Source organism: Delphinapterus leucas, chromosome 14 (assembly GCF_059928025.1).
Source record: "Delphinapterus leucas isolate spDelLeu-1000000601 "Yukka" chromosome 14, BTC_Dleu_Yukka2, whole genome shotgun sequence".
Taxonomy (NCBI): Eukaryota; Metazoa; Chordata; class Mammalia; order Artiodactyla; family Monodontidae; genus Delphinapterus; species Delphinapterus leucas.
In genome coordinates this window covers 9,902,603-9,915,307 of record NC_143142.1, presented here as the reverse complement: position 1 = coordinate 9,915,307, position 12,705 = coordinate 9,902,603, and the positions used below count along the sequence as shown (strand labels likewise).

Sequence of the window (12,705 nt, the reverse complement as noted above, 5' to 3'; positions counted from 1 at the left end):
TAAGAAAGGCACGTTTTCTTTAAGACTGTTTACTTCCATCTGTTGGTAAACTGTCATAATATACTGATTTTGTTAGTGCAAAAACTGCTGCTGTGAGCTGTTAAACTGTCATAATAAATCTTCATATCTATGACGTCTTCAGTGCAAACAGCATCCCCAGCAGCATGCAGTACACAACCCTCACACCTGTGACCCCGGCAGGAAGGGAATTCTATGCTGGGAGGACTGTGGGAACACAGAGAAAAGATACTACCTGAAATTATTTCCTACCAAGAAATGGAAAAAAAAAAAACTGTTCTTATAGAGCAGTTGTTCTCAAACTGGGGGTGATTTTGCCCCCCAGGGGACACTGGGCAATGTGTGGAGATGTTTTGGATTGTCACAACAGGAGGAAGGAGCCACTACTCGGGTTTAGTGGGGCAAGCCCAGGGGTGCAGCTCGGCATCCTACAGCGCACAGAAGAGTGCCCGCAACAAAGGATCATCCAGCCCGAACTGTCAATAATGCCAAGGTTGGTGTAGAAGGCAAACTTGCATCACAAATGACCAGGATAGAAACAGTGATGGTCTTGCTACATGGTCACAATGATTAGAAACCCGAGAAAAGAGTTTCTACAAAGAAAGCACTGAGATATTCTCCCTGCTGACTCCCAGGGCCCTGCATGGGGTAAGTGGTCACCATCTACTGCCAAATGGCACTGTCTGTATTTACAATGAGGATGACAGACCCATTCTGGTTTGCACAAGAGTCTCCCAGTTTTAACACTGAAAGTCTTATGTCCCAGGACACTGCTCAGTGCTGGCCAAGCTGGGACAATCGGTTACCCTGCTGGTAGCTCTGAGCTGGATCCTGCTGCTGTCACCTGCCATTGGCTTTCTACCAACAGGAAGTCCCACCTGCTCTGCTTCTCAGTGTCCAGCATCCTCTGTAACTCTCGAACCCGACACTCAAACTGGGACTTCTCGTCACCAAGGACGCTCCTCCAGGCCTCCCACTGCCGCTCTTTTTCCAGCAGCTCGTCGTTCAGGGCTTCCAGGTCCATGACCTGCTCCTCCAGCATTGTGCAGGTAGTCTTCAGAGCCTCCATCGTCTGCAAATCAGTATCACTGAGTTGTGCTTTGTATCAAATGAGGATTTCCCAGATGTTACTTTTGTCAGATCAGTTTCAGAAAAGCAGGAGTTTCTAACTATGGTCTGAAAGACACTATCTTTTTCTCCTACAGAATGAGGGGACCAGACAAGAATGGATGAAGGGCCATTTCAGCCGTCATCTTATAGAAAGAACCAGGAGGAAGACCAGGGAAAAGAGACCACACTTAACAATAAAGTGGCTCGGGAATTCCCCGGCGGTCCAGTGGTTAGGACTCTGAGCTCTCACTGCTAAGGGCCAGGGTTCAATCCCTGGTAGGGGAAATAAGATCTCATAGGCCATGCGACACAGCCAAAAAAAAATTTTTTTTTAATACATACATACATAAAAATAAAGTGGCTCACAGAAGCATTCTATTTTTAATGGTTTTAAATCAAAATCAAAAACAACCACACAAAGGACTTCCCTGGCAGTCCAGTGGTTAAGATTCTGCACTTCCACTGCAGGGGGCACGGGTTCCATAGGGATGGTGGGGAACTAAGATCTTGCATGCTGTGCGGAGCGGCCAAAAAGCAAAAAAAAACCCCCAAACCAACTAGACACTTCTAAAAGCCATTTTTAAAACCCACAAGCCTTCAAAACACAGACATGGGCTTCCCTGGTGGCACAGTGGTTGAGAATCCGCCTGCCGATGCAGGGGGCACGGGTTCGTGCCCTGGTCCGTGAGGATCCCACATGCCGCGGAGCGGCTGGGCCTGTGAGCCGTGGCCGCTGAGCCTGCGCGTCTGGAGCCTGCGCCCCGCAACGGGAGAGGCCACAGCAGTGAGAGGCCCCCGTACAGCAAAAAAAAAACCAAACAAACACAGACATGATTATAAAAAAGAGCCATTTTACTGGACAGGCTCAGTCTGAGAACCCTTGGGGGAGATGCAACTGGCACCTCCTCTAAAATCTAAAGGGGTTCCAAGTTTCCTGGGGAAGTCTCTGACATTGTTTACAATCCTTACTTGCTTCTGGCTGGTGAGCTGCATCTCCCTCTCCGTGATCTCGCGGCGGAGATGGTCTACTTCACTTCGCAGCTGTACGATCTCATCACTGGCGCCAGAGGCCTCATCAAGTTGTTTGGACAAGTAGAAATTTTGGTTGTTGAGCTCAGCATTGTCCTCCGTCAGCTGGTTTAGCTGCTCCTCCAGGTCTGTGATTACCTAAGAGGAAAGGAATCCGGTTACGTAGCAAGCAAGTTGATCTGAAATGAGAAATTGCTTCTAGAGCCATCAGCACTTGAACCTACATGATAATGACGATCAGTGTGCAGCTCACGTTTGCCCATCCAACCCCTGTGAGCCAAACTCAATCTCCCACACCCGCCCCCTTAGCGCCCAAACACACATATGCTGTGGGAGAACAAGAAATGTCTCGGATTCTTTTCTGACTCAGGATTCATCGGGAAAATATGGTAAAAACAAATCAATCAAAAGTGCCTGCCATATGGAAGGGGCAACTTTAAATGAGATCAAGTTCATGGACGATAATAGAATGTGGAAAATGCAAACGGAGGAAAGAGGAATAGTAGGGAGATGGGTATCACAATCTGCTAATTAAGCTAAAACGCCCAGGACAGCATCTACAGGACATCATCCTGGGAAACCGTCTTAGAAAGCAAAAGAAAGTTCTTATCACGGAAGACTGAGTGCAGGACACTAAGAGTTATTTTAATAATATTTTAGGTAATAAATTTAAGTTCATGCAACAAAAGAAAAAAAAAATTTAAGGGACTCTCAGAATAATCCTGAAAAATAATACTGTATGACAGCATCACTTTAAATGGTTCTTATTATGCAGCTGGCTATCAGAAAGTGGGAAGGCATGTATATGAAATTGTCATTTTACTGAGAGAGATTTAATCTGGTTTTACTAAATGATTTCCCTGCTCAATGGCAGAATGATTTCAATTTCAGCGCATTTAGCTTTCCTGTTCTCTTTGCTGAGGTTTAGTGCCAGCACTTGCAAAGGGCTTTTATATATAATACTTTAGAAGTTTAAGGGCAATTTTCTAATAATAGCTGGAATGAGGCGCACTGGCAGTAAATTAAATTTTACATAACTAAAAGGAGTAAATTAAAAGGAAATGCCTCTGAGCCTATGGCTGTTTCCCATTTTCAAACCCAGAGTAGACTTAGTTTCTGAAATGTTGCCACTGTTTCCATGACTAACTCCCTATTTTAACCTACTTTGACTATCAATTAAAAAAAAAATCTTCCCAGGCACATAGAATTAAAGAACGTCAATTAAGTAGATCTGTTCAATGTGGCCACAGCTTTTCATTTTGTTAACTGTGCTGATGAGCTTTTAATGCAGTAAGTGGTCTAGTAATTTGTATTTTAATATCAAAAGCCATGTTAATTCCTACGGTTTGTGTAACGCTATCAGCTACAAGAGGAGGAATAAAGGTTATCTGGTCAGGTTCTTGGCTAAACCTCCTTCATCAGGGTTAAAAGAAAAAAAAAAAGGAAAAAAACTGCAAGTCTGTCACTCCTAGCAGGCACTTCTGCCTCACAGGGAACCCTGTATCACCCTTTGTGTGACGTGGTTAAATCTCCCGAAAGCAGAAACAATGAGTAAACAATGCAGTAAACCCATTCCTTAAGATGGTTTTCCTCCTAGACTGCAAATGTCTCCACTGTGCTTCCTTCTACCTCTGCCCCCAAAGGAAAACAAGACTGATGCGGCAAACTGGCCTGGAAGCTGCGCTATAAAATGGATTCTGGAAGCCCCAAATAAGCCACCTTGAACTTGGCTGGGTTGGTTTCTCCACCTGACACGGAGGTAAATACTATATTGACTACCTCCTCTGTTGCTCTGGTTTTAATGTTTTGGCTTTTTCTTGCGTGTTATTCTACTTTAACACATCATGTGAAATACATGGGATAAAAATTGGTGACCAAGATGTTGAGGCACCAATGGTGCCCCATGGGGAGCAAACAGACTACAGAAAATCTACCCACATAAGAATATATATGCTGCCAAAATAATTTACTTGTCATTCAAAGACATATTTAAGCCTTTGGATACCTACTCCCTTTCTTTGACTCATGAAAAAAAAATGCAATTTATAATAAGCCCATTTCTGTCACTTCTTCTCCTCCTCCCCAAATTAGATTATAAAGTGCTAAAGAAGAAACACTCGAAAAAAGTCAGGGAGGTGCCAAGATTACTACTCTCATTTCGACTGGCCACTGGAGTAGGAAGAGTCCTTCTATTTCCTGTCGTCACCCTGTTTTCAAGGGGTCTCTGACTTCTGTTCACACTTTGTGATGATTGGCTCTGTATTCTGTCATCATCTCTATGTTGCCTGTTTGACAAGAGGAGGATTAGGTGCTTGCACGAAAGCAGCCGAGGCCTCATGAAAGCATGTTAGCGCATTCGGACGTTTCGTATGTCCTTCCTGCCCAAAAGCCGTAACACGTTGAACTTGTGGCTCTGTTGGAGTTGCCAGAGTGTTAGACACACACAGATATTGGGCGGACCTGAGACACAGGCAGTAAATTAATGATCTCCATGGTTTTAAAAAAAAAAAAAAGAATAATGGGCTATCTGTGATTTTGAACCAGGTTATAAGCAAAGAGAATTCTTAGGTCTACTTTGTGGGTATATTCTCTCCACACCAAGGGCAAATGATCTGTTTCCTGTATTATGAGTCTCTTAAGCTTTCAACCCCAAGGATAGAAGGCAGGAAAGATAAACTGCAAGGCTGATTCCATCTTAGTGGTAAAAAAAAGATGAGGGAGATAGCTTCATAATGCAAGGGCCAGCAGAGCTTTCTTCTATGCTGTTTTTACAGATAAGAGATCTTGGTACAATTCTAACAGAAAACAGGGATATAAAAAAATTATCTACTCTCAGTGTCCAAAAAAAATTTTTTTTAAAGATCTCTATCAGTTGCTTTTTAAGCACACCTCGTGGTTCCGAGATACATATGTTACCTCTTACACCTGACTGGGCAACCAGCAGAGGGAACGTTACCTGGTAAATGTCCAAGAGCATGTCGGGGGTGAAGACACCAGCCAGACCATGAGTATCAGGCTGAAAAGACACAGGGCTGACATCTTATTTTAATGCCTCATTCCTTCTTGAAGGCAGCTATTTGCATATTATTTATTTTTAATCTTATAGCTGACAGATTGATTCATAATTAAAACCGTGTCATATGTTGGCCCACCAACTCCTCTCCAAAACAGACTTAGGTAGGGCTTTAGGTGCCAGATTGAATCAAGTCCTTTTTTTAAATCTCTTCAAAATATAGAAATGGCCTGAGCTCGAAAATCTTACTGCTCATGAGCTTATTAAAAGCTGCTAACTGGGAGCTCCAATTGATTGAGCTATTATAGGAGTTCCCACCGGTAACAAAGATGACATTTGCCAGCGGCGACAATCCTGGACAGCACCAACAAGCAAGGAACATCTATCGCGCTCTCCTAAAGTGTCTATAAAGCAGCCTTTGAACTTGCGAAAGTATAACTGAGATCTACCATTGCTGCCAAGTGTTGTTCTAAAGTGGTGGTTTTCAAACTTTTTTAAGGAGCAGGACCGTTTTCTACACAAGATTCTGTGGTAAATCCAATATAATAAAATGATAATAGCAACCAACACTGATTAGTGCATTCTGTGGGCCAGGCCCTGTACAAACACCAATGCACCATCTAATTCTTGCAGGAACCCCAGGTATTATTACCAAGTTTCGGATTCTATGACTCAGTGTTTCCTAGGTTTTACTGTTTCCGAAATCTGAATGTATATTGCAGCTAAGCAGCTGTCTCTCTTCCCTCACCCAGCCCCGCAAAGAGCAGTAATTAAATGAATTATGCATCTTACAATCAATGGTGTATTGGAATTGAGGACATACAATGTCATCTCATTTCATGGACAAAGAAATGGAGCCTCAGGAGTGTAACATCACATAGGTTACCAAGAGACCAATTTAGAATCTGAACCAGTCTATCTGACTCTAGAGCGTGTGTTTTGGACCTCCAAGCTACCCAGCTGCCCTAGCTGAAATGTGGGTGGGGATCACTTTCTTGGGTTCCCCCTCCCACTGGGAGAGGCCCCCAAAGGCTTCTTCACAGAATGCCAGGGGTAAGTAAAGGAAGGATTAGAAGTCACTGTGCCAGAAAAAGCAAATTGGAGGGATAAAGAGAGTACAAAAGTTACATAAGAAAGTAACCAAATTTGTTCTACATATTGGTATATTCCATTAAAACTACACTTGCAATTTTAAAAATGCGGGGGGGAGGGAGGATTACAAAGGCACACAAGGAAACTCTTGAGGGTGATGACTATGTTTGTTATTTTGATTGTTTTGCTGATTTCACAAATATGCACACATTTCAAAACTCATCAGGTTATTGTACTCTGATTATTCCTTAAGCTGTTAAAAAAAAAAAAAAAGATGAAAAAAGGAGAAAAGAAAACTCCAGATGAATGGAACAGGATTACTGATGTACACATTTAAAATGCATCCAAGTTTATTTTAGGAAAAAATAGTAATGTTAAAAAAAAAGTCACAGTCCTAAAATGATCTATATTTTATTCAGTGATCATTTATGAACATGTATGTAATATAAGCAAATAACTCTTGTGTAAAATAAGAAACCAAGATAATAAGAAACTAAAAAAGTAAAGCAAAAGAGTAGAGGAACAGAATGCATCAATTCCTCAAGGAAGGGAAGAAATCAACAGATAATGTTAAGGCAAGCTCACCCTAGATCCAGCCACTGGCAACAGGAAATAGACCTAAATTCCATCTGCCAGGTACCTACTAGAATGAAACAGAGGCACGTCCCATGACCTAGCTATTCCACTCTTGGGTATATGCTCATCAGAAACAAGGCCTTATAGCCGTCAAAGGACCTGTACAAGAAAGTTCCTAATAGCTTTATTCCTGCCAGAAACAACCCAAACATCCATCAACAGGAGAATGGATAAACAAACTTCAGTTCTATACGCACACTGGAAACACAACACCGTAATTAAAATATAACAAAATCTTGATGGATGCAACAACATGGATGAACCTCAGAGACAATTTAAGTAACAAAAAAAGCTAAACCCAAAAGACCACATCTTCTATGATTCCATTTATATGAAGTTCAAGAACAGGAAAAACTAAGGTGTGGTATCAGAGGTCAGAATACTGGTTACCCTTAGGGCAAAGGATGCTGATGGGAAGAGGAGAGGAGGGAACCTTCTGGGAGCTGAAAAGTTATGTATCTTGATCTTTGTTGTGGTTACACAAGTTGTCTATACACATACAAATCCATCCAGCTATATGCTTAATATTAGTTGCACTTCATGTACTTTGTTGTGTGCATTTTATATCTAAAAGAAGCGGGGGGCAAGAGGGGGGAGCATATACCAGGACTTAATGCCCCATTTATAGTAGGTAAGGAGGAAAGAAGGAGTTCATTACAAGAAAAGAAAATATGCCTATAGGAGGTGGAGGGGTGTTTCTGGAAATTTACAGATGCAAACAATACAAATGGAGACAAGCTGACTGAGAACTGCCTAAGGAGGTAACAGAGCAATGAAAGGACCAAAGAAAGGAGGTAGAACCATGAATAAGGACAACATCCCTCCCTTCTGAAAGGGGCCTATTTTAATCCCTCTCTCTGATCAAAAATAGACTCTGAGTTTCCACTGATCCTACCCTATTACATAACCTATGAATGATGCTTATCTGCTCCTGGAATTGACTTCTCTCAATAGAAATAACGACTCCCAAAGAGTCCTAGATTCTGAATTTGCATGTTAGGAAGCCAGATTTTGCCTGTTAGGAAGTTAACACTTGTAGATTCCCCAGGAGAAGAACTTGTTGGTCTTCCCTCTCTGTAGAGGCAGTAGGGTGGAGAAGCCTGACATGTCTAACTGCCCCTCACCATCTGGGGCCAGTCTCAGACAGAACCTTCTAGATTGGAGAAGGAAGGGGAGCTCCAATGGGACTTTTGTTGCAGCTACTGAGATCTACTAGTGGTTCTGCAGTGAGAATTATTTTGACCATTCCAACAAGCCTTCCCCAAACACGAAGAATGGTTTAATTTTTTTTAAACTGGCAGGAACACAAGACACTGAAGTTATCTGAGGCTCAGAAACTTCCAAATCAGTTTGACCGCATTAACTGCTTCAATTTGAAAGTTTATATCAAAAATCAGTCACTGATATTAGAATGAGATGTCCCCCTTTCCTTCTCAGTTTTAGTTTCATGTTATTTTCATCATCTTTGGTTAATACTCACAGTACAGCTGTTACGAAGGGCATCAAATTTGCGCTGGATTTCATCTCTATGTGCCTAAAAGGTAAGAAGTTGATTATAAATTTTTCATAGGGTGGAATACAATTCTACATGCTATGGGTCAAATAAAGAAAATCACAATTGGTCTAAAAAAGCATAGAACGCTGTTGCAGCTGCCCCAGCAACTTTTTTTCAAAGAATTAATCAAGTCATACCCAACAGGAGAAGCAAAGTTACAGGAATACACAATGCCATTAATAACATTAACTATTTAGACCACACATCACACCCTGTACAAATACATATTTAACATTCAGATTAAAACTAGGCACTAGTGGAAGAAAGGAAAAAAACATAGGATGAAGTTTTACTCTCCTTTATTTGTCTTCCTCCCCATTCTTTTTTTTTTTTTTTTTTTTGCGGTACGCGGGCCTCTCACTGTTGTGGCCTCTCCCGTTGCGGAGCACAGGCTCTGGACACTCAGGCTCAGCGGCCATGGCTCACGGGCCCAGACACTCTGCGGCATGTGGGATCTTCCCGGACCGGTGCACGAACCCGTGTCCCCTGCATCGGCAGGCGGACTCTCAACCACTGCGTCACCAGGGAAGCCCAGACCAAGAATCTTGAAGGCCAAGAAAAGAGTTTGGATTTCATTCAAAATGCAATTAATTGGAGGCCAACAGAGGTTTTAAAATGCGGAGTGACATGGCCTGGTTGTCGTTTTGTGGATGCTGCAGGAAGAACAGATCAAAACAGGACAAATGTAGAAGGAAGTTCAAAAACTACTGAGGAGGTTGCTGCTGTCATTAAAGGAAGAGAGGATGGTGGCTTGGAGTTGAACGTGACAAAAGATGCAGAGACGTGGATGGAGGTGAGATCTCTTTTGGAAGCACAGGTAATAAGACTTGTTGATGGACATGGGGGCCAAGGGTTCCTTAACGGACTTTTGATTTGGAAGGCAAGGTAGATTACGGCACCAGTTGCTTAGCTATGAAAGCCCAAAGAAGAATCCAGTTTGAGGCAGAGGAAAAAGTGGTCCTTCGCTTTAAAAAAAAAATAAAAAATAATCATCTCTATCAGAGATTAATAAGTAATAAATGCTGGAGAGGGTGTGGAAAAAAGGGAATCCTCCTACACTGTTGGTGGGAATGTAAATTGATGCAGCCACTATGGAGAACGGTATGGAGGTTCCTTAAAAAAATAAAAATAGAGCTACCATATGATCTAGCAATCCCACTCCTGGGCATATATCCAGAGAAAACTCTTAATTCAAAAAGATACATGCACCCCAGTGTTCATAGCAGCACTATTTACAATAGCCAAGACATGGAAGCAGCCTAAATGTCCATCAACAGATGAATGGATAAAGAAGATGTGGTATATACACAATGGATACTACTCAGGCATAAAAGAAGAATGAAATAATGCCTTTTGCAGCCACATGGATGGACCTAGAGATTATCATACTAAGTGAAGTAAGTCAGACAGGGAAAGACAAATATCATATGATATCACTTATATGTGGAATCTAAAGTATGATACAAATGAACTTATTTAGAAAACAGAAACAGACTCACAGACATAGAAAACAAACTTATGGTTACCAAAGGGGAAAGGGCAGGGATAAATTAGGAGTTTGGGATTAGCAGATATAAACTACTACATACAAAATTGATAAACAACAAGGTCCTACTGTATAGCACAGGGGACTATATTCAATATCTTCGAATAAACCAAAATGGAAAAGAATATTTTAAAAAAAGTAGCTGAATCAATTTGCTGTACACCAGAAACACAATACTGTAATTCAACTATACTTCCATTTTTTTAAAAAAAGAAAAAGGCCTATAAGAGAAGTAAGTCAAAAATTCAGCACCTAGCCTGTCAATGCAGGGGACACGGGTTTAAGCCCTGGTCCGGGAAGATCCCACATGCCGCAGAGCAGCTAAGCCTGTGTGCCACAACTACTGAGCCTGCGCTCTAGAGCCCACAAGCCACAACTACTGAGCCTGAGTGCCACAACTACTGAGCCCGAGTGCCACAACTGCTGAAGCTGCGTGCCTAGAGCCCAGGTTCTGCAACAAGAAGCCACTGCAGTGAGAAGCCCGTGCACCGCAATGAGGAGTAGCCCCCACTCGCCACAACTAGAGGAAGTCCATGTGCAGCAATGAAGACCCAACGCAGCCAAAAATAAATACATACATACATAAATAAATAAATTTAAAAGAAAAATTCAGCACCTAATTTAGCTGTGATGTATTCTCTATACATGTCTATTTTGCCATAGATTTATATTTTAAGTTTATAACAGCAGATTAGCCACTGCAGAAAAAGAGATTAGTGAACTTGAAGACATAGCAACAGAAACTATCCAAGATGAAATACACAAAGAAAAAAAAAAGATGTAAAAAATGAACAGAGCATCAATGAGCTGTGAGACAACTCCAAGGAGCCTGATATACATGTAATCAAAGTCCCTGAAGGAGTGCAGGAGTGAGACAGAAAAAAATATTTGAAGAAATAATGGCCACAAATTTTCCAAAGTCAACGAAAAAATAAATCCATAGATGCAAAAAGTTAAACGAGCCCTAAGCACAGGAAACATGAAGGAAATTAAGCTAAATCACATCATAATCAAACTGCTTAAAACCAGTAATAAAGAGAAAAAGCTTGGGCTTTCCTGGTGGCGCAGTGGTTGAGAGTCCGCCTGCCGATGCAGGGGACACGGGTTCGTGCCCCGGTCCGGGAAGATCCCACATGCCGTGGAGCGGCTGGGCCTGTGAGCCATGGCCGCTGGGCCTGCGCGTCCAGAGCCTGTGCTCCGCAACGGGAGAGGCCACAACAGTGAGAGGCCCGCGTACCGCAAAAAAAAAAAAAAAAAAAAAAAAAAAAAAAGAAAAAGCTTAAAACCAGCCAGAGAAAAAAGACAAGTTACTTATAGAGAAACAAAGAGAAGAACGATTTCTCCCAGTGAGGTTGGAGGGGTTTTGGAGGGGAGTAAGCTAGAAGACAGTGGAGCAACATCTTTAAAGTACTGAAAGGAAAACAAAAACAAAAATCTGTCAACCTAGAGTTCCATACCCAGCAAAAATGTCTTTCAAAAATGAAGGCGAAATAAAGACCTTTCCAGACACACAAAAGCTGAAAGAATTTGCCACCCACACATCTGTACTATAAGAAATGTTAAAGGAAGTCTTTCAGGCAAAAGATGACAACCAGAGATTTAAATCTACACAAAAGAATGAAGAGGACTGGAAAAATGTAAAACAAAACAAAAATCAGTAACTGTACAGACGGACTTACAGATTCATAAATTAAGAGTTATCACTTAGAATCAACTCAAATAATTAGCCCCTATTTTCATGAACTAATTTAATAGATTATGAGTTTTTCCCCAAAACTCTGTTTTTTGCCTAATAATGGTATGAGAGATTTATTAATTTAATGGGGCAAGAATACACTTTATCCAAATTAGGAACGTGGCTATTTGTATCACTGATAAATCTCATCTGTGAGTATCCTAAAGGAAGAATCCTTAGGTTAGTAAACTCTAGAGCAGGAATGAACAACTTTTTTCTTGTAAGGATCAGATAGTAAATATTTTTGGCTTTGAAGGCCACTCAGTCTCTGTCACAACTACTCAACTCTGCCCTCACAGCACAAAACCACCCACAGACAATATGTACACAAATGGGTGTGATTGTGTGTCAATAAAACTTTACTTAGAGGAAGCAGACTAAATTTGGCCCACTGGCTATAGCTTGCCAACCTCTACTCTAAATGACTATTTGGTGTGAAATTACTCAGACAGAAACAGGAAGCTGAAGGTGGAGTTAACTTCTTCAAAGCCTAAGCAATGATTATAAAAAAGCTTTCTGGCCTAGACTGAGGGATAGAAGACCTGTTGCACTTTCTGACTAATAGAAAAGTTTCCAAATAACACCACACCAGTAGAAACTTGCCTAACTGCCCCACAGTAGCCTGAAATTTCAATCACTAATATTTCTATTATAATTTACCATCATGAGGCCTTTGGATCACTCTGACACATCAAATGACACTCCTCTTTGAGGGCATAATGTAAGGAACTACCATCATTATGGCTTTTGATTTATTATTGACTGAAACATAAACACAAAATGTAGTCGTGACTGTTGTGACTGCTGGAAGTACTGTAACAATCATTGAACTGATCTGAGCTTTAAAATGGCAAGAAACATGTTTTATGTTCCTTTGAAATAAGTTGTAAAACAAATGCACAAAAAGCAAAAGGTCACATTATATATAAAGGTAATCAAATATGTAAGACAAGCTTTGGATTCTCTCAATG

The 12,705-nt window shown here is 41.3% G+C and overlaps 1 protein-coding gene across 1 annotated transcript in view; it reads right to left on the bottom strand.

The window, feature by feature from the left end:
- The window catches only part of CIT (citron rho-interacting serine/threonine kinase), a 180,501-nt gene that overhangs the window by 42,735 nt on the left and 125,061 nt on the right, over nucleotides 1-12,705 (bottom strand). Inside the window, exons 24-26 of the mRNA XM_089894498.1 lie at nucleotides 8,379-8,432; nucleotides 2,098-2,295; nucleotides 897-1,090 (exon numbers count right to left, since the gene is read on the bottom strand). Of these exons, the coding sequence (XP_089750624.1) occupies nucleotides 897-1,090; nucleotides 2,098-2,295; nucleotides 8,379-8,432 (446 nt within the window). The remainder of the gene's footprint in view (nucleotides 1-896; nucleotides 1,091-2,097; nucleotides 2,296-8,378; nucleotides 8,433-12,705) is intronic.